The sequence below is a fragment of the Rhinolophus ferrumequinum genome, chromosome 17 (assembly GCF_004115265.2).
Source record: "Rhinolophus ferrumequinum isolate MPI-CBG mRhiFer1 chromosome 17, mRhiFer1_v1.p, whole genome shotgun sequence".
Classification (NCBI taxonomy): domain Eukaryota; kingdom Metazoa; phylum Chordata; class Mammalia; order Chiroptera; family Rhinolophidae; genus Rhinolophus; species Rhinolophus ferrumequinum.
This window is the reverse complement of record NC_046300.1, coordinates 23,599,923-23,622,565: the sequence shown is the minus strand read 5'-3', so window position 1 is coordinate 23,622,565 and position 22,643 is coordinate 23,599,923. Positions and strand designations below refer to the sequence as shown.

General features: G+C 39.1%; 1 protein-coding gene across 3 annotated transcripts in view; it reads left to right on the top strand.

The window, feature by feature from the left end:
- The window catches only part of RARB (retinoic acid receptor beta), a 365,838-nt gene that overhangs the window by 179,941 nt on the left and 163,254 nt on the right, over positions 1-22,643 (top strand). The window contains exon 1 of one of the 3 annotated variants that reach the window (XM_033131761.1): positions 21,198-21,470. The exons of 1 other annotated variant lie outside the window; for it this stretch is intronic. Coding sequence is in view for 1 of the 2 variants with exons in the window: in XM_033131760.1 (XP_032987651.1) it covers positions 21,671-21,827 (157 nt within the window). In the remaining variant the exon portion in view is untranslated. Of the gene's footprint in view, positions 1-21,197; positions 21,828-22,643 lie in introns of those variants that run through there. One more of the 3 variants, XM_033131760.1, reaches the window with a different exon arrangement.

The following is a 22,643-nucleotide window of genomic DNA, read 5'->3' as shown; positions in this document are numbered from 1 at the left end:
AGAGAAAGACATTCATTGATGAAACATTAACGTTAATTACGGCCACATAAAACAAGTGACTTTTTTCCTGGAAGACACCCCTCACTCTTTTTCCACATCCATCCTCCAGTTGTTGATTGCTTCTCAAAAAACATGATTTGCTTACTACCTTTCGTCAAGGATCTTAATAAGTTTCATGCCCAGTCAATATTTATTGTACATTTTTTCAATCCATGGAAAAGAAAATTGTTTCTATAGGACCAGAAAAAATGACAAGGAGTAGAATCCTAAATCACCTAAGGCAAATTGCAAGTCTGACTAAATGACTTTTGCAGATCTGGGAGGTGGGCTTAGCTTCATTTCTCTGCCTCCTCCAAGAGTCCTGGGCCCTGAGAGGCCAAGGCTATATTTTAACCATCCCTTGCTCCCCAAAGACTGGAGAAGAGACCTGGCATCTAGTAAGACTTGTGAAATTCATTGAAAATTTTTTCTTTTGTGCCACAAGATTGACAAGTAATCTACTACATCAATGATCCAAGACAAAATGGCAAGCATAATATGCTCGCTCACAAACTTGGTATAAGCATTGCCATACATCAGGCACTGAGTTTGATGCTGTGGAAATACAAACTTACTTAAGGGAGAACCCCTTCTCTCACTTCGCTTACTATATGGCTAGAGAACTGAGACATATGAAGACTCATCCAAGGCAGTATGGATGAGGGATGGAGTGGCAGAGTAAGAACCCTAGATCTGTGTAGCCAAATATGTTAGCCACTAGCAACATGTGGCTATTTAAATTTGAATTAAAGACAAGGAGATAAAATTGAAAATCCTCTTTCTTAGTCACACTAGCTATTTATTTCAAGTCCTCACTACCCTGGTGTGGCTAATGGCTACAGTATTATAGAGCACAGATATATTTCCATCATTGCAGAAAGTTCTATTGGACGGACAGTGCTCTCTGGAAGTTCAGAGAGATGAGAAAGCACTTCTGTTTGGTTAGGCATGGGAGGCTTTGTGGCAGATGTGGCACAGGAGTCAGCCCTCGGTGGAGAGGCAGGGCATTGATGAGAAGGAAGACCTTCCAGAGGGATGGAATGAACCTAGGGAATTGTTGACATATGTTTGTTTGGGTGCTTCTAAGTTATCTTTGCTTCCCTTTCTTTGCCTTTACATGTAGAGTGATTTTTTTTAGGTCCTGTAGTTTTTTTTTTCTAGAGTATACACCATCTTTCCAAACATCTTTTGTTCTATTTCTACCACCCACATTTTTTAACAGTTACCAAACTGGCTGCCTCCACCACAATCTTTTCAGGATATTTTTGCCAGCCACGTCATATGCTCTTTAAAAGGTCTTCAGTGGTTTCCCAGTACCTATAGTCCAATATTAGAGGTGTTTTTCAACAGAACCTAACTATCTAATATCTGCCACAGGCCTCACTATAGATAAACAAATGAACTGACCAGGCCGTGTGGTAGTCAAAAGAACACAGTCTTTACAATAAAACAGACTTGGATTCAAATTCAAATTACTTATTGTCATTCGAGACATGTTCACTGAAACTCAGTTTCCTTGTCTATAATATGAGAATAATAATACTTACACTTGAATGCTGCTGGAGCGATTACCTCCTAACATGTACAAGGTGGTTTCTTGGATATGATGTGTTCTCAGTTAAACATGGAATCGTTATCATCTCTGAGTCCACTTCACACCTGCGAGCACGCTATTTCACCTACTGGTTGTGACCTCTCCCCTTTCTTTTTATGCTTATCTTAGTTTCATTTTTCAAAGTCCATCTCTTTTCATATCTGTGCATGTGTACACACACACACACACACACACACACACACACACACACACACTTGCAGAAAACTGTCAGAGACCCCCATTCATTTTCTTTCACCCTGTCCTCTACACACCAAAGGCTGCTTACGTGAATACCTGCAGTTCTCTGCCTGGAGGAATTTTTTTCTGGCCATAAGAGCATTCTTGGCTCTCAAGCAGTCCAAACTGGAAGTGTCAGAAAATTAAACAGCCGTCAGCAAGGACAGATGGGAAATTGGTAGATAAATCCTTGACCCTTCTTGCCGTTTTGGCAGGATAACTCTCAAGTGCATTCTGCACCCTCTCCCAAGATCCACCGCGGGACTGAAGCCTGCCCACAGTGGCAACTTCTCAGTAATGCACGTATCCCTTCACCATCTCACTTCCTCACTTCCCTACCACTGCTTCCTGGGATCCCCCATGTAAACTATGTGCACTCAAAACCTCTCCATGTCTGTTTCTGGGGGAACCCAATGAAGACACAAACCTAACGTGTCATCTTTCCTCAACAACATAGAACAGGCTCAGTTTCTCACTTCTTAACTTCTGTTAACACCTAACTCAATGGGCTACAAACAACTGGCGCTCACTCCAGACAGTTGCCACGAGGAAGTTGGGAGCTATGGTGTGGCAGTGTCTCCGGTGCTACCAGAGGTATTTTTCCACAAAGGAATTGTCGAAGGAAGACTTGCCTGGCTCCACATAGCAGGCAAAGCAAGTAATGACACAGTAAATACCACTATGGCAGATACAACAGAACAGTAAGGAAAACTGTGACGCTATTAAGTGAGCAAGAATGAATGTGCCAGTGCAGCAGGGTCTCTGTTCTTCTATCTGATGACCTAGGACTCTCTGGCCATGGTGGCCTAAGCCCACAGCCACGGGCTCTCCATTCCTTGTTACCAGAGGAAACGTATAGCTCATGAATATCTTCTACTGACACAACGAAAATTTTTTTTCACATTTATTTTCTTGTTGTTTTCCCAAGAGACCATGTAACTGACTTTGCTTTTGTTATTGAGCATCTGCTAGCGAAGGTTCTTCGAACCTTCTTTCCCCTCATCAGATCACACACCATATGCCATTATATGCTGGGGTTGCACATTTTCCTGGTTGACAGTCACCATAAACTTTTGCATGTCTGGAACACATTCATCATAAACTCAAGGCTTTATTCAAAATTGTGTTAACTCTATAGTGCCATGGGGTATAAGAACCTTCTCTAATCAACTTGAATAGTCGGGATTCATAGAGAATGTGAAATCCCGGAATCTTATCAGCCATTAGAATCTCTAAAGTGGGGCTATGTTTGAAATTTCTGAAAATTTGAAAGCACTAAAGAGGTGCAGAGTGTAAATTGTACAAAATTTTGCGTTCTTTATGACAAAGGACTTTGTGGTGGTGTCCCCTCTAATAATATGCAAAATTTCAAGTAGCCAATACTACATGGGGTTCACCTCCAAGCCAGCTGAGCAATCCCCCCTCATGTTTGCTGTCCAGAATTTTTACTGTTCATGTCCCCACGGGTACAGAAAATGCTTTAAAGTTTTTTATACCATGGGGTCTTACTTTCACATCCCAGGAATCCCTCTAGCAGGCAGTTGCAGAAAACATGGAAATATTTCTATTTTCGGTCCTGGACAAATTCTAAATCAGACATGTATTTACATCAGATAGTTTCTCATTGCTATCGATCTTGATCACTTTTTCATGTTTGAGCACCATTTACAACAATCCAGTTCTTGTTTTCGTCTATTCTCTTAGCTGATAATTCGTCAATCATCTCTCTTGGTGAGATTTTGTACTCTGGCCAAAACACACTGTGCTGATCCCTTAGTCCCAAAAACGATCGATAACAAAACATCTGAGTGTGGGTTATCCAGTCTCTCACAATATGTTCTTCTTACTTTGATATAGCAAACATTTACAAGCTATGATACAGCGAAGTGTGCCTAGTTGGTTGCCCAGGAATTCCCATTACCTGGCTAATTAGGTGCTGCTTTTCCAGGTGCTATCCTTAACTAGTTTCACATATCTAAATAGTTTCACAAATCTGTCTCCAGTGTTTTTTCTCAAAGTGACAGCAGAATAAATGCTAGGAACCTAGTGCCTTGCCCTCTAGTTCTCATCTGAACAAGGCAGTTCTTTTTATCTTATAATTTCAACTAATATGAGCTGACTTTATAAACAATAATTTAATTCATGATTGTCTTCATTCCTTTTGAATCTTGGAGCAGTGAACTATCTGAGCCTTCCGGCATCTCTGTTACCCATATAAGCTTGTGACTTGTTTATTTCATTTATTTATCCTTTGCTTAATTTGTTTCATGGTAGAGAAAAACCTAACTTTTTCTAAAGTCCTGTTAGGAAAATCTGGAGTAGTGTCTCAGCAGAAATTTGTTAACTGATGGGTCTTCAGGTCCCCTTATTTGTTTGAGTTCCTAGGAGCTAATATTTTGTATCTCTACCCAAGTCTATGTCCTGTGATGTCATGTGAGATGTTTCTTGAAATTGGCCATGGCCAGAGTATTTATACCATGGAAATCAGCAAGCATTGCAAATCAGGACTTCTCCCCCACAGAGAGCCAGTTGTTAAATATTTACCAGCACATCATTGGGCAAAGGTCAACCTATATTTGGCCTAAAAAGTCAAAATCTTATAAAAGCATTTGAAAATTTTTCAGATGAGTTGGAACTGTTTCTCTAAATCTGTGGATCCTAGACCTTTGATATCCAGTATCTTCTTTATATGCTAAATATTTTATAAAACAGCTTGTATCTTTCTGAAGTGAAACTTATAGATAATGTAATCTACCAATTACAAAACTAATTTTTAAAATCAGCATAATGTCCCAATGATATTATAAATGAAAATGAAAGGCAAGTTAGTGATAACAGAGTAATTTATATTTTAACACATAAGTGTTTGGGCATGACTGTACTATCGAACATGAAAAGGTAGCCAAATGTTCATATCTTTATGTAGAACCAGTGTGAAAGCAGCAGCTACAATGCAGATTGACAGAGATAAGGTTTGGGTGAATAAACATGATTTTCTGAAAGGATGAACAATTCTTGGTAACATTTTGCTCAATACAAAATACACTCTTCCTTCAATCTATAAGGCAATTGCCATCTTGGAAGATCAAGTATATATTAAAACCATGTAGAAAATAGTTTGTGTATGTATGTAAGAAGGAATTTGTTTCTAAGCTCAGGTTATTTACCTGAAATGTATTACCTACGTTCTAAAGTTGTGTGGGACATGGGTAGCTGTTCTTCACTGTACAGAACAACTGACATCTCTAGCACCACCAATTTAATATCAGTAGTGCCCCCAGTCAAACAGGCAACCAAAAATATCTCCCCAAGACTCGCGAAGCATTCCTAAGACTAGTACTGCCCTGAGTGAGAACCAGTACTCTAAATCAAGGTCAAAGAATGGTCCTTGAGGGCTTGGCCTTGTCCCTATTTGTCTTGATGGGATGGTATCGAAAAAGAAAATTTATTGGCTGGAGGGACAATGATACCTGGGCATCCAGAGAGGAGGTCCTAAGCTACCCAACCTCTCGGCAAGTCCAAAAGATGCAGGAGTAACAGAGAGAGACAGTAGGAGGCTCTGAGGAAAAGGGAGAATGCAGGAAAGATTCCTGTCCAGTAGGGCAGTGCAGCCGGAGCCCAGGACTGGGAGGCTGGGTGAGGAAGAGGGCAGAAGCAGCTGACATTGGGGAAATGGCAAACTGCATGTGGAACCACCGATCCTGCTTAAAAATTGTCTGTCATCCAGAAATTTTAGGTGGCATAAAGGACAGTCATTGCAGGGCATTACAGAGCCAGAGACTCCCTGGAAATGACTCTATAAATTATCTAATCACTGTTGGCTTCTTTTAATACCTTGTGGTCAAGGTACTTCTTGGTGGAAAAATTGATAGCAGACAGTTATCTAGAGGAAAATGCATATTTTATTTTTCTTTTGCCCTCTGTCCCTTATTTCCTTCTTTCTCCTATATTTAATTTCTTAGGTATTTATTTAAAAGATTAAAAATGATACCCTGATATATTGAGGCTTTGGTGTTTCTTCATTATATGTTGGTGTTAACCAAGGAACCTGGTTGTATAGGTGCTGACATGAGGTTTCATCAAAATGCTCTTTGTACTTTAGAGTTAAATATTCAAAGCTAGTTCTGCGGTGACTTCTAGGCTCGCCATCACCCCATCCCCTCAGTGTTTGACGTGCTTATGGTAAGCGCTCCTTACTCTCTCAAGATTGTTGACTGGAGTAGTTGTTCTCAACCTTTTTCAATCCAAGGACCAATTGAGAGGAATTAAAAAAAAAAAGTCTGTGAGTCGTCTATCTCATCCACTCTCTATTTTTTAAGGAGATACTTTTATTGAAATATACATAGAAAGAAGTACACAAATCCTCTAAGTACAGTGTTTGGGTTTTTGTTTTTCTTTTTAACAAGTGAACATACATGTTTAACCGGCACCTAGATCAAGAAACAGAACACCAAACGCCCCTTGGTATAATACCTCCTTCTGGTCACTAATCCTGACCCAAAGGTAGCAGGTATCCAGATTTCTAAACTTGTCAATCTATTAGGCCTATTTTTTTAACTTTATATAAGCAGAATCATACAGTTATACTTTGTATGTTTCTGGTTTCTTTCACTCAGCATTATATTTGTGGCATTTGTCCACACTATTGCATATAGTTGAAGTTCATTTTTCCTCTTTGCTGCATAGTATTCTATTGGGGAATACATCGTATTTTATTTATTCATTCTACTATTGATAGATATTTGGGTAGATTTCTCTTTGGGGCCATTATAATCAGTGCTGCTATGACCAGTTTTTGTACTTTATATGAACATATGCGTGCATTTTTATTGGGTATATACCATGTTTCCCCAAAAAATAAGACCTAACAGGAAAATAAGCCCTAGCCTGATTTCAGGATGACATCCCCTGAACACAAGCCCTAATGCGTCTTTTGGAGCAAGAATTAATATGAGACCCGGTCTTATTTTCGGGGAAACACGGTACATTGGAATGGAATAATTATGTCCTGGAGTTTGAGGTATGTCAGATTTCAGTGGATATTGACAAAAAGTTTTCCAAAATAGTTGTAGAAATTTCAGTTTCAACTGGCACTGTATGAAAAATGCAGATTTCTCCACGTCTTTGCACATCCTTGGTGTGCAAAGCCTATTTGTTTTAATTTTAGCCTATTTGTTTTAATTTTAGCCATGCTGGTACGCAGTGTTATTGCATTGTGGTCTTAAGGTTTGTTTCCCAGAAAACCAATAAAGTTGAGCATTTTTGCAACCAAGACTGGTTGGTATTTAGCTACAACACACTGGCATGGTCAGCATTTATCCTCAAGGGTTAGTGTCTTTACTATGCTTGTCAAAAATTTTGTTAAATAGTGTTGTCTATGACAGTTTTATTGAAGTAGTATTGACAAATATTAAACTGTACATATTTAAAATATAAAATTTGATACGTTTTGACAGATATATACACCTATGAAACCATCATCACAATCAAAATAATGAACGTACATAGCAAAGGAAACCATCAACAAAATGAAAAGGTGACCTACCAAATAGGATAAAATACTTGCAAATCATATATCTGATATGGGGTTAATATCTAAAATATTTAAAGAACATGTTTAACTCAATAGTGGAAAAAAAACACAAACAATCCAATTAAAAAATGGGTGAGGATCTGAACACAGTTTTTTTTTTTTACAAAGAAAACATACCGATGGTCAACAGGTACATGAAAAAATGTTCAACATCACTAACTATCTGAGAAATGCAAATCAAAACCACACACCTGATAGAATAGCTATTATCAGAAGTAACAAGTTTTGGCGAGGATGTGGTGAAAAGGGAACACTTGTGCACTGCTGGGGGGAATATAAATTGGTGCAGCCACTATGGAAAACAGTATGGAGGTTCCTCAAAAAATTAATAATAGAACTACGATATAATCCAGCAATTCTACTTCTGGGTATTTATCCAAAGGAAACAAAAACACTAACTTGAAAAGATATCTGTACCCCCATGTTCATTGCAACATGATTTACAATAGTCAAGACATGGAAACAACCTAAGTGTCCACTGATGGATGAATGAATAAAAAAATGCAACACACACACACACACACACACACACACACGAAAATCCTATTCAACCATCAAAAGCAAGGAAATCTTGCCATTTGTGACAACATGGATGGAGCTTTTGGGCATTATGCTAACTGAAACAAATCAGACAGGAAAAGACAAATACTATATGATGTCATTTATATGTGGAATCTAGAAAACAAAAAACAAAAGAAAACACAAACTCACAGATACAGAAAACAGATTGATGGTTATCAGGGGGCAGAGGTGGAAGGGTGAGTGACATGGGTAAAGATCATCAAAAGATACAAACTTCCAGTTATAAAATAAATAGGTCCTGGGGATGTAATGTATTACAACATGGTGACTATAGCTGATAATACTGTATTGTATTTGAAAGTTGCTCAGCGAGTAAATCTTGAAAGTTCTAATCACAGGAAAAATCGTAACTGTGTGTGGTGATGGTTATTAACTAGACTTATTGTAGTGATCATTTCATAATATATACATAAATCAAATCATTATATTGTACACCTGAAACTAATATAACATGATATGTCAATTATATCTCAATTAAAAAGAGTAATAATAAGCATATCTACCACCTTCCTTCAAAATATCTCCATGTGCTTTTGTGTTCTTGTCCTTCTGTCCACCAAACCAAACCCTACTTCAGGCAGCCATTGATCAGCGATCTATACCATATATCAGTATGCATTTTCTAGAATTTCCTTATGTAAATGGAACCATACATCAAATATTATTTTGTGTCTGTCTTCTATCACTCAGCATAATTATCATGAGATTCATCATTTCATAGTTCATTCCTTTTTATTGCCAAGAGTTTTCCACTGTATAGATATACCACAGTTTGTTTATCACTTCATCTGTTGATGGACAGTTGGATTATTTCCATTTTTTGGCTATTACAAATAAAGCTGCTATGAACATTCATGTTATATGCTTTCATGTCTCTTAAGTTAATACCTAGGAGTGGAATGGCTGGACCATTGTGTAGGTGCACGTTTAAATTTTTAAGAAATTTCCAAACTTTTTTCCAAGGGGTTGTGGGATTTTACACTTCTAGCAGTAGTGTATGAGAGTTCCAGTTTCTCCACATCCACAGCAACACTTGGTATGGTCTTTTTATAGTGATTCTAGTAGATATATAGTAGTATCTCACTGCAGTTTTAATTTTCATTTCCTTAATAACTAATGATATGGAGCATCTTTTCATGTGTTTGCTATTGTATTTTTTGTCTTTCATGATATTTCTGTTCAAATCATTTACCCATTGGGGATGAAGGTGCTTTGTTATTATTGAATTTTGAAATTTATTTATTCTGGATACAAATTCATTTTCAGATATATGCTTTTTCACCTAGTCTGTTGTTTGTATTCTCATCTTTTAGCATAGTCTTTCAAAGGAAAGACATTTTTAATTGTGACAAAATTCAAATTATCAATTTGTGTTTTATGTGTCACACTTTGGTGTAATATCTAAAAATTCTGTGCCCAACCCAAGGACACAAGATTTTCTCCTATTTTTTTCTTCTAAAAGTTGATAGCTTTATGTTTCACATTTAGGCCCATGATCTATGTTGAGTTAATTTTTGTATATGGTGTGAGCTATAGATCATTGTTTTATTTGTTTATTGCAATGATCATCTAATTGTTTCAGTACTGTTTTTTGAAATGATTGTCCTTTTTCCTGGTCTGCATATAGGTTGAACTTCCTTATCAGTGAATTAAAAACATAAGGCATATGCCATAGATTTCATTTTTTTAAATGATGTGTTTAATAACTAGTCCAAATTTTATTTTACTTACAGTGAAGCCAATCTAATTGCCTGGAAATAGTAGATTGTTGTATCTGGCTCCATTAACCAGTATTTTCCAGGTAGTGATATTTGTTTGTTCATTCATTTATTTATTCAATAAACATTGTTTGAAGGATTACTGTGATGTGTCCTTATTATTGAGGCCATCAAAGTGAACTGGATAGAGTTGCTGCCCTCAAGGAGATTATATTGTGGGAGACATATGATAAAGAATAAATGTAAGTAGTGATAATGGCTATAAATTTTACAATGTAGGGCCAAGGAACAGACAGTGATGAACATGACCTAAAGTTCTCTTTTAAATAGGATCATTAGTGTCTTAATTAAGGCAACACGTTCCTAAAGACCTGCAGAAAGGGATTTAATAAGTCATGTTGATATCTAAGCAAAGAGTATTCCAGACAGAGCAAAAGGAAACACAAAGATGCTAAGGAATGTATTTGACATGTTTAAAAAATAGCTGAAGATGGTTTTGGGGGTATTTGAATTGAGAATTTTGATCTTGAAAACATCCTTGATATTATCCAGTTCCAGGATTGCTGGTTGGTTTTGTCTTCAAAGCCAACTCAGATGGATTGGTAGTGACTCCTACAGCAGAGCAGCAGTCAGCAATTTTTTTCTGTGAAGGTCCAGATCCTAAATATTTTCAGCTTTGTGGAACATATCATTTCTGTTGCAATCATCAACTCATTGTTGGTAGATGGCAGCCATGGGCAGTATGTAAACAAATAAAAGTACACGTGCTCTTCTCCAGTAAAACTGTTTTACCACAACAGGTTGTAGGCTGGATTTGGTCTAGGAATCTGCCAACCTCTGGGCCAGTATGGTGTTGGGCAACCTTACCCAGATATTTCAGAGGTACACATTAGTAATTCTGTCATGGGCTCATGCGAGGCACCTCAGCCATATATTTGCCACTGTAAGTCACAACAGCTTGCTCATATTACTAATTAGGCCAGACAAGTTCTCACAAGCATTTAGTGGAAAGTTAGATCTCTGGCCTCCCAAACTTGGTATGCTAGCCTGCCCTCCCCCCTCTAGATTTGCCACAAATGATATATGTGACCACACTAGAGCTTTGTAGGCTGCCTCTTGCTCCACATGCAGCCCATATGGCTAGAACTAGACTAAGCCTGAATGGCAGCCTTTCCTGGGAAGTTACTGGTAATGTTCAGAGTTAGAAGTGAGGGCTTCTTCAGAGTTTTGTCACATTCTGTCTATGCCACACAGAAAAACAAATGAAAAACTCTGTCATTTGTCTTTGAATTTGGAGCATGGGTGGGAGTGGAAATTAGCTGTGCTCCCTGCCACTGACCAGTCTTCTGGCAAGAAAAGAGAGAAGACCCTGGTCCAACTAGGGAAGAAGGGCAGGTCTTTAACCTTTCAGATTTCACAGGGTTTGGGCAGTTGTATGAGGAACACCAACATCATCTTTTTTCTTATTTTAAACACATCAAAAGAGATTTGATTAATTAGAATATAAATTAAACATGATTTCAAAAGAGATTCCAAACTATGATGGCATAAAAAAGGTAGAAGTTATTTCTCTCAGTGTGATTATCTAGAGATAAATGGTCCGAGCTACCAGGGTAGCTGTGTTCCACATGCGCATTCAGGGACTCAGATCCCTTCTATCTTACTGCTTTGCCTTCCCCTGGGCTGTTATGTTCATCTATATAGTCTATGCAGAATCCCACATCATTCCGCCCAGCAGGGGAAAGATAGCAAGTGGAAGGTGGGAAATCACTTTTTAAGAAAGAGACAGGAACTTGCACTCATCACTTCTGATCACATTTTGTTGATAAGAACATGGTCTCATAGTCACTACCTAGCTGCAAAGGAGTCTGGGAAATGTGGTCTGTAGCTGGGTGAAACCGGAGGCAAAACGAGTCCGGGGCTCATGCTGCCTGCGCGGCTCAGCCAATAGACCGACACAGAAGTTGGGTCATAGAATAAGCATTTGTTATCAGAGCACCGGTGATCTGAAAAGGCAGCGGGTTAACAGCTCCAAAAATTGCCTTAATATTCTCAGTCCAGCTTGGGGTATTTAAAGGAAAATCTGAGTATTCCTCTAGAGGCTATGTGATAGTTTCGGGGTCTGTATGGAGCCTTCCCTCTATATGATTCTATGATGAGTCAGGAACCCACGATTCTATGATGGAATTAGTCTGGAATGAATGCTAGACCGTAGAGATTGTGATCGATAAGCCTAAGGGTGTTAATCATATGTTTCAGGGTAATTTTCTAAAATAGGGAACTGGGTGGAACAGGGGACATTCAGAGCGCAAGCCACAGGGGCATTATCTGTTATTGTTAAGCTATAGGAAGGTCAAGTAAAGGTGAGGTCAGGGACTTGGAGTGGCTTCTAACTATGGGGGTGCCAACCGGGCCATTTCACGGGTAGCCATGTGCTTAGCTAAAAATCTGTTATTGTGGATTTTTAAAGGGTATTATGAATTAGAAGGGAGGCTGGAGTTTATAAAAAGAGGAGAAAATATTTTTCTCTCTGTTTTTACCTAAAGTGTGAATAGTAATGTCTAATATTATATAATACTTTAGAGATTTATAAAAATCTTTCTCATAGGTTATTTCATTTAATTCTTCAACATTATCTTTCTTTGAAGTGGACCTTATCATTTGAACTAGACATTATCTTCATTTACGAGAAGACTAAGGAGGCTCAGAAGGACTGTGAGATTACCTAAAGCCACACAGCCACTAAGTACAGAGCCAAGGTTTCACTCCAGGCTCAGAGCTCTGCCGTTTCCACACCTAGCAACTCATCTTTTTTAACAGCTAGTGCTCTAAAGGCTTCTTTCTTGTCGTTCACCAAGTGGAATGAAATTGTCACCAGCACGGAGGGTCTGACATGTTAGTGTGCAGGATACCTGAGGACCTTGATTAAAATGCAGATTACTTTACCCCAACCCTAGAAATTTTTCTCATGTAGCTCTGGCTGGGAAGCCCTAGAATTGCAATGCTTTGGGAATAATTGCAGCAGTCTTATATTTTATCATCACGTTTTGCTTAAACAGAGAAGGGGGAATATTTCACAGTTCTGTCTATCCTTTCACTTTCTTGCCCTCCCAGGCTTATATGTTTACTTTAAATTTTGGAATGGTTGCCTTCTGAAAAATCTTTGCGAATCTCTTTTGAAGCACCTCTAACAAAACAAAAAAAAACCTAAATAATGTCAAAAACTAATTTTGGAAACCACCATGTTATCCTCTCAAACAGAAGTTATCAAAGCCCTGAGTTGAGGTAGAGGTTGAAAAGGTGACTGTATACCCTGCAGTTAGAAGGCAAGAGAAAATGACGTTTTTCACCCAAAATATTTGTTATATTCATTGAGTGCGTGTGTATGTGTGAAACGTATGTATATACATATTACTGTTTCCCCGACAGAAATTTCACAGAGATTTCTATCTGGATTTTTGTTACCCTCACAATTCCCACTCAATCGCACTGGGCTTTTTTATTTGACTTTTTCTCTGTCGGACACCAGGAAGAATTTAAACTCCATCCTCTCTCCAATGGCCTCTCTAATGTATTTGCCACTTTTTACATTCCCTTTGCTTGTAGAATCTGATGGAAATCCCTTTCGGGCCTTTAGCTTTCTCTCAGAGTCAGAAACTTTTGTGTTGCTAATAGAACTTAGCTTCATTAGCATTTCAAATCCTGGGATGCTCTTAGACAACAGCGTTAGATCCAAGGGGCGCCCCAGCTGCAGCCTGATTATCAAAACTGTTTAACTGAAATCTCCAGTGGCCGGTGACTTTGACCTTATTTCTGCCAGCACATCTCATCAGGAAATCCTTTTCAAAGATTCTAGAAAAAGACACATGCATAATCTGAGAAGTTTTACTTTTGTCCCTCTCCCTAGTCTACATATTGCCTGCCAAAAAGCCTTTCTCTCTTTATCACCGTTTGTAGGTTAGATCATGGGTAGACTATGGGTTAGATTATGGATAGATGGGTAGATGGTAAGCAAATGCGTAGATGGACAAGTGAATGAGTGGATAATTAAAGGGGCAGATGTATTGGTAGATGGGTAAACGGATGGAAAGGTGTGTGGGTGGGTATCAAGTAGATGAATGAGTAGGTGGATGGATGGATGGATGGATGGATGGGTGAATGGAAAGGTAGGATAAGATAGGATAGGATAGCATAGGATAGGATAGGATAGGATAAGATAGGATAAGATAGGATAATAACACATCTTCCATCTTGTATAATATCTTTGCCATTTTATTAGCCATAATTGGCCTTATGTTCCTGAAGTTAAATACCACTTCTGCAGAAAATGGCAAGCATGTGACATATTTCCTGCCTCCCACAGGAGCAGCAGGGGGGTTGTCAAACAGTTCATTGCCATTCTGACTCAGTGTCTGCTTTGTAAAATAAAAGAAACCATCTTCCTTTATACTATACACACACACACACACACACAACACACTCATACAAACACACACTTCAATACAGTGGTATATAACAAGGCATATATAGCAAAGTCTCTTGGGAATCTTGCCCTAATTGCATGTGCCTGGACCCCACAGCCTGAAAATGTGCACTCTGGTTGAAAATTACTGTCCTGACAGAAGATTCTCTGTACCTGGTGGCTGTAGTAGTTGAGCAGTATTTGAGCGATGTGTTTCTGACTTCATTTTCTCCTTGTAGACATTCCACTAACATTTTTAAAGCACTTACTATATCTGAGGCAATGTTCTAAGTACATTTAACTTGTATTACCTCATTGAATCTTTTCCACAACCCTTTCACATAGGTACCATTAATATTTCCATGTTACTGGTGAGAGAATTAAGGCATGTAGGTTTAATTATTTGCTGAAGTTCATATGAATAAGAGAGGAGGCTGGGGTTCAAACAGTCAGCTGATGTTCAGACTCCATGGACCCACACACCATGTTATTACTCTGCCTCCCCAGTCACTAAGTTGAACTTTTAGAGCACCGTGGTCCAATAGGAATTTCTGCTATGATGAAAATGCGCTACATCTATGCTGTCCTGAAAATGGTAGCCACTAGACACATGTGGTTTTTTTTGAGCACTTGAAATACAGTTAGTGTAACGGAGGAACTAAGTTTTTAATTGTATTGAATTTTAATTAATTTAAACAGCAGTTTAAGAGCCAAGTAATAGCCTCTGTTCCTATGTATGATCTTCAAAAAATGAAGTGTTGAACTAGGAACTAAGTTAGGCATCTCAGTTATAATTAACCTTTATTAATAATATTAGCATGAAATAATTGCAAAGCACTCTTAGAATCCTTTGTGCTTTTTCTGTCCTTGAGAAGAGTCTTGCTGCTCTTCTAAGCACTCTGCCAACTGGGTGGCACATCTAATCTTAGCTCATTGGAAGATGTATTGAGAAGAGACATTAAAAACAATTCAGGCAGAATAATACAGGGGCGTCATGGGCCTGTTGTAGCATGGTGGTGCCACTGACGTTTATATTCTCAGGAGTCATTGTTAAATTTCCATCTCCCAAATACTACCATCATATATTAGGGGGGAAAAGGGGAGGTTGATGGAAATAATGGATGTTAAAGCAAGGTTTGGTGGTCGAGAAAAGAAAGTACAGGGGCATCTGGGCTCATTTGAAGGCAGAAATGCAATCCCATGCCCGTTTTTACAGAAGTGAAGAAAGTGAAGTAGGAAAGTGGGAAATTATGAACCAAGACAGAAGGAGACATGATTCTGGATGAAGTAATATAATTAAAAAAACATTATTATTCATGTGGTACACAAGTTGAAATTGGGTGAAGCTTTTAAAAGAGAAGGAAAATTAAAGTGTTAACAAAACCTAAATGTATATAGGTACATTTTATAGAGACAAGGCATTGTAGAATGTGGTGAAATTGTTAAATGTTAGTTTAGAACAGAGGTGGACAAATTATAACCCATGAGTTAACCGTAGTCCACTGCTAGTTTTTATGAAGTTTTTTTGAACATACCCCATGCCCATTCATTTATATATGGTCTATGGCTCCTTTACATTACAACAGCAGAGATGAGTAGTTAGAGCAGAAACTGTATCCCTGCAAAGCCTAAAATATTTCCTGTGGCTCTATACAGACAAAGTTTATTGACCCCTGTTTTAGAACAAAGGGGGGATATGTATTAGCACAACGATTTGGGAGTAGTTTTTTGTGGCCATCAAAATTTAAAAATGCACATCATGTTTGACCTTGAATGTAATGCTGCTACAAGAATTTCATCCAGTAGATGTTTTGGTACACATATCTACAGGGCTTCTTAGAACACTGACAAGCTGGAAACAACCTCAATGTCCAGGAGCTGGACACTAGTCAAATGAATTACAGTGCATTAATGTAAAGAGATACTTACTATTTGTTTTTTTTAAGTTAAATCTATATGTACTCATTTCTTAAATGAGAAAGTTCTGTTTATTATGAAGGAATGTTCAGGAAATATTGCTAAATTTAAAAAAGTTGCAGGACAATATATATTATTTGATTATAGTTGTGTAAAACAACAAACAATCCTCCCCAAAAGATATACAGATATATGCCTAGCACCTATTGCAGTGACTAGCACATCGTAGGTACTTAACATTGATTAAGTACATAGAGGGTATATATATATATTATATATATATATATTATATGTATAATGTATCATATATATAATATGTATTATATATAATATGTATATTTGCTTTTGATTTTATATCTTTGAAAATAGACTGAGTGTTTATGAATATATATTACTTTTTTAAATCTAAATTAAAAGTGGGGGGGAATAAACAAGAGGAAATAGCCAAAGATAAGTCTCCCCGAAACTGATCATTAAATGATGCCACCGGTAGTGGCGGTGAGCTGAGAAATTGTTGGCAGCTCATTGCTCAGTACTGAGGCATTCAGGAAGGGATGTATTTAAGTTTCAAGTTGGGACCAACAGAAACTGTTGGGCTTTAAGAAATACCTTTATGAGTCATGCACAGAAAAAGCAGAGAAATGCTAAAGAAAACAACTGAGAAGTGTGAAAAGAGAGAAGTGTGCCCCTTGTCCTGGGGGAATGATGTTTTTAAGTATCCAGGTGGGAAGGCTTACTGGAGGAAACTAGAAAAAGCAGGAAGCTGGAGAGAAAGGAACCAAATGAAGGAAGGTCATAGTGGCCAACACTCAAGGTGGCGAGAAGTGTTTGAGGAAAAAAAACAAATGTTCCTTGGGGTTCTAAAAAGGACCCAGTCTCTGCACTGATACATAGAGCCACCTTGCAAGTTCATGTTAGGAAAGTGCTCTGGTGTCTTCTGGTATGAGATCCATGGACATCAACGGTCCTGGTCCATTAGCAGGTGTTTAGATGGAAAGGCCATAAGCAGTTTCTATGTGTTGACGAATGTTAGAACTTCTCCCAGCTACCAACACAAAAGCAGCTCCGGGAATAGCCTCAGCACCAGCCTGGTGCTGGCAACACTTCCCTGCCTTGTTTTCCTTGCCGAAACACACACTTGCTCAGTGCTAACCATTTGTTTTTCTGGCAGAACTGTGGCAAGAGGAGTTTATGATGTAAAAATAAATTGAACAGTAAAAATAAATAAATATTAAGAAAAAACGTGAAAGAGACAGGTGTGCCTTTTTAGAACAATCAGTGTCCACCTCCCTCCACACTCCCCTCCCAGGTGTACCTGTACTTTGCATGACTTGTGTCTGAGGTGGATATGTCTGCGTCTATAAGAATCATTTTATTTAGACATCACACAAAGCATTTGACCAATTTTGAACACGGCTGGCTGCAATCCTGCTGCAATATTGTTGCACAGAGATGTCTGCTCTTTCTTCACAAAACTCTCCAGTTCAAACATGTTTGCAAAGCATGATTCATGGTGTTTCTTTCTGGATTGTCCAGTGGGTAATTGCTGTACGAAAACCAGAGAAACAGATGTAAGACCCTGAACCCTGGCTATAAATTTTTGTTTTATGATTATGGGTTTCAAATGTGCTGTGTCACACTGACAAGTACACAGTTACTCTGAAACAAAATGGCTTTTGGTCTCAAACTTTTGCTTTTTTTGTTTGTGTATGGTTGGAAATACGTTTATTACAGTTTCTTTTATCATGGATCAAACACAAAGAAAATACCTCGAAACGTCATTTCATTCAATGTCATTTCATTATAATGTTGATGAGATGCCTTAGGAACTTAGCTCTTGTTTATATCAAGTAGTCTATGGTAAAAGTGGTTTTATTATACATTGTTTCGCTTAAATGTGCAGAGCCTATTGACAACATTAAGTGAGGACTTACTGTAGAGGAGATGACACATACCAGAATCTTATTTTATGCTGTACCAAGAGAATATTTGGGAAAGGTTTCTTCTAATTGTTTGATTAATGTTTAAAATAGGCGTCAATAATGTAAACCTCATTATTGAGACATTAAGGAGGCCATTTTGCACCTTCTACCTATAGTTCATGGATATATATTTAAGGAATTGTGGCTTATTTGTATGTCTTTCCTTAATCTTACTTAAGATGAGTTTGGAGTAAGAATAAAGTTTTCAAGAAGTATAAGAATTAGATTTACTAGGTAATGAAATGATAAGAAATGTGTGGCTAATTTGTAGGGCTGCTTTATAAATTAATTCTTGGATTAAATAATAGTTCTAATAATTGCTATCACCATAATTAATTCATGATGGGAAATGATGAATACTGTTGCATTATAAGAAACCCATAATATTCTGTTCGTGAGGACTTAAATACTGATCATTTTATTTCAAGGCGCAAATTTATTTCTCTACAATTAAGAGAACCCTAGGGTGATTATAAATATTAAATTTTCTTGCGCAAAGAAAGAAAACACCAAATCTCCTAACCCCTACCACAAACATACACTTCGTTATTGTTGTTGTGCCATGACATAGTACTGAGGTAAGAAATTTGGGAGCAGTTGTTTCCCTTTCTCAATGAGCCTGATTCTCTAGCTTAAGAAATAACAGTGAACAGAATTTTGGGGACACCCATGCATGGCCATCTGTGACCAACACACACTACCCTTTGGAAGGTACTGAGCGAGGAAGTGCTATGGCCTCTCCTGGGAGAGATAGCTGTACACATACACCTGCCGTGCTTCTCATCTCTTAGTTTCTCCTGCTATAGCTGCTTCCTCCCCTCTCCGTGAACAACTGTCATCCACTTCCAGTATCGAGTACAAAGTGAGCCCACTTTCCAAGGAACTCTGAGGATCTTAAATAAGCATTGGGAGCTATAAGTCTCATGGACCACAGAAATTGCCACATAACGTGGTGCTTTGAGTATCTTTGCAACTATCTTAATGACCGTGTGTTAAATGTTTTGTAAATTCCTCTGTGCTCCTTGCTTACAATGTGTGTGTTTTCTTTGTAGTTAAAGGGTTTCTTATAACATAGCTCTGTCACAAAATGAGGGTCATATAAAAATAAGAGTGGGAGAGAAAATAACAAACACATAGATTCAATAAAATCTTACCCCTTTATTACTCTGGACTTTTCAATGGCAAGAACTGAGATGGCTGGGCTAAAAATTGTTTGAATGTACCTTCATAAAAGGATCTTTGGCTCGGTAAGTGTGTGTGATGCATACTTTTCATGTTGCACCATGAGTACCACTTAGCAACTCCACTAGGCAGAGCAGCATTTCAGTGTGGGGAGGGGTGCCCCCAACAGGCTTTTTAAAAGCCTGGAGGCCAAATGCACATTCTAGCACTATCCACAAAAAGGAGACTGGAGCAGTATTCTTCCCTGTGAGGGGAAAGGAGGCTGTTCCTCATGCCCCCCCCCACTTGCCCACCCTGTTTTGTGGGAGAATTGTAAGTAAATATTGGAGAGGCAGTGGAGAAGGTAGGGTGCTTTAATTCCTCCCTAGACTTTCCTTCCTTTGACGTACCATTGCATCCGTTAAACAAGTTGTGCAAAATGGCTTCCGGGTATATTAGTTCTCCCTGTTAAAACTCTCTGTCTGCCTGGGTATATTTGTAAATATTACATCTGTTCTTGTCAGTGTTGTAAGACTGGCTAAAAAGCTTCTTTTTCCTCTAGGTTGGGTCAGTGTAGAAGGTACAAAAATAATCCTCTTCTCTTAAAACTATTTTAATAAGTAGCCAGATCAGGCTGGTATTGGTGGAAACTTGCCTCTGGAGATATAAAATACTTAACCAGTTTTCAAAATATGTGTTTAATTGGGGCTTGGGGGCTGAATGTGTGACAAGAGATGCCACCAACATGCTATCGGGGTGCAAGGCCATGGGAACAGCAAAGTAATTTCCACATTGGATTGGGATTCTAGGGAGCTGGGTTCTAGGTATGGTTCTGAGCTGTATGACCTCAGGCAGGTCTCAGCTTCCCTGGGCTTCTGTTTTCCCCGTTGAAAAACAAGAGGATGAATCACAGCTAATATTTGTTCCAGGATTATGTAGTGACTGCCATTCAAGCACTATTTCTTTTTGTCCTCACAGCAACCCACTGAGGTGGGTAGTAGTAATATCCCCATCTTACAGATGAGAACACTAAAGCCCAAAGAGGTTAAATGTGTGTCCCAGATCGCAAGACTGGCAAATGGCAGAACTAGATTTGGGAATCTAGTTCAATTTGACTCCCACATCCATGTTCTTCAGCACTATACTATGTTTTCTCAGATCGGGACCTGAAACCTTGTATATCTGTGATTGTGTGTGTGTGTATATTTGGGACAGGAATAACTAATTCTTGACTACTCCTCATGCTGCCTATAGACTTGCGAGTTTTTAAAAAGTAACTGAATGCAGAAAGCTGGGTTTTTACTCCCAAGCAAATGCAATGCCTTCAGCCAGTACTTGCGAGAGGGCTAAGGAGAAAAAGACTATGAAATGGAAAGTTTCTCATCCCAAGGCTTCCCCGAGGGGTAGCTGTTCTCTCTTCTACAGTTTAGGGCTTGCCTGTACTTTTTCGGGAGTGGAAAAATACATAAGTTACAAGGAATTTAACAGACAGAGAGGCGCACAGAGGAATTTAAAGGGTGGGCTGGGGGCGAGAGGGTGGGAGGGAGGCGAGCCGGCAAGGGGGAACATGCGCTTGCAAGCTAAGCCGCTGTGAATAAAAAGGCGTAAAGGGAGCGAAGTTGGCGCTCAGCATGAACCAGGAGCAGTGTCCTGGCTCCTCCCCTGCTCGTTTTAAAAGCACTTCTTGCATTGTTTTTAAGGTGAGAAATGGGAAAGAAAGAGCCCGCTTGCATGCTCGCTCGCTGCCTGTCTCTCTGGTTGTCTGCGTTTGCAGGGCTGCTGGGAGTTTCTAAGCTCTGTGAGAATCCTGGGAGTTGGTGATGTCAGACTCGTTGGGTCATTTGAAGGTTAGCAGCCCGGGAAGGGTTCACCGAAAGTTCACTCGCATATATTAGGCAATTCAATCTTTCATTCTGTGTGACAGAAGTAGTAGGAAGTGAGCTGTTCAGAGGCAGGAGGGTCTATTCTTTGCCAAAGGGGGGACCAGAATTCCCCCATGCAAGCTGTTTGAGGACTGGGCTGCCGAGGACGCGAGCGAGCCGGGCAGGGCTTGTCTGGGCACCGTCGGGGTAGGATCCGGACCGCATTCGGAAGGCTTTTTGCAGGCATTTGCTTGGAAGGAGAACTTGGGATCTTTCTGGGAACCCCCGCCCCGGCTGGATTGGCCGAGCAAGCCTGGAAAATGGTAAATGATCATTTGGATCAATTACAGGCTTTTAGCTGGCTTGTCTGTCATAATTCATGATTCGGGGCTGGGAAAAAGACCAACAGCCTACGTGCCAAAAAAGGGGCAGAGTTTGATGGAGTTGGGTGGACTTTTCTATGCCATTTGCCTCCACACCTAGAGGATAAGCACTTTTGCAGACATTCGGTGCAGGGGAGATCATGTTTGACTGTATGGATGTTCTGTCAGTGAGTCCTGGGCAAATCCTGGATTTCTACACTGCGAGTCCGTCTTCCTGCATGCTCCAGGAGAAAGCTCTCAAAGCATGCTTCAGTGGATTGACCCAAACCGAATGGCAGCATCGGCACACTGCTCAATGTAGGTTTATTTTTTTCCCTTCTTCTACCAAGAAAAAAAAAATTAATTGTCTCTCTTGCATGCAATAAAGACATCGGAAACAAACTGCACTGGTAGCAAGACAAAGGATTTAATGATTTAATGCTGAAAGGGTGTGATATGCTGGCGTGTGCATATTGATCCCCTCTGCTGAAAATTTCCTGTTAGATGTTTTCTTCCCAAACAACCCCTCCCAACCCGGGGTCTTCTCCTTACCAACCTTACAGTGTCTTGAAAACAGTTTTAAAAATATGCATGGAGGGTGAAAAAAGTAGAGGGTGACCACAGGACTTTGAAACATTCTTCAAGTAAGGCAGTTTGGCACATTGTGCAGTTTTTTTCTAGGATGTATGCAGAGGCGAATTTAATTTTGTTGTTCTTCGGATTAGCTACGAGTTGTATTCTCTCCCCACCTTGTGTGTTTCAGCAGTCCAAAGTAATTAAAATATGACATCTTCCTTGCAAGGAATTTAGCCTGATTACGGTGGCTGCTGTTCCTGAAGTTCATAAACCACCAGTTAAAGCTGCTGCCTCCAATGTTTTCCTTGCTAAGGAAAAGCAATATTTCTTAGCATTGACCCTGCTGCCACCTTTCCGAGTCACTTTGTTGCTCTAAGAAGTTGCTGTTTTGCTAGAAAACTACTGGCAATGAACACCCCTTGGGCTGAGCCATCCATTATTTCCATATCTTGCAATTCAGCCGGGAACCTGGACATTGGTTAGAGGAAAGGAAATATAAGTGGGGTAGCCCAGATTTTTTTAAAAAAATATTGACTACTTGGTTATCTGATGCTGACA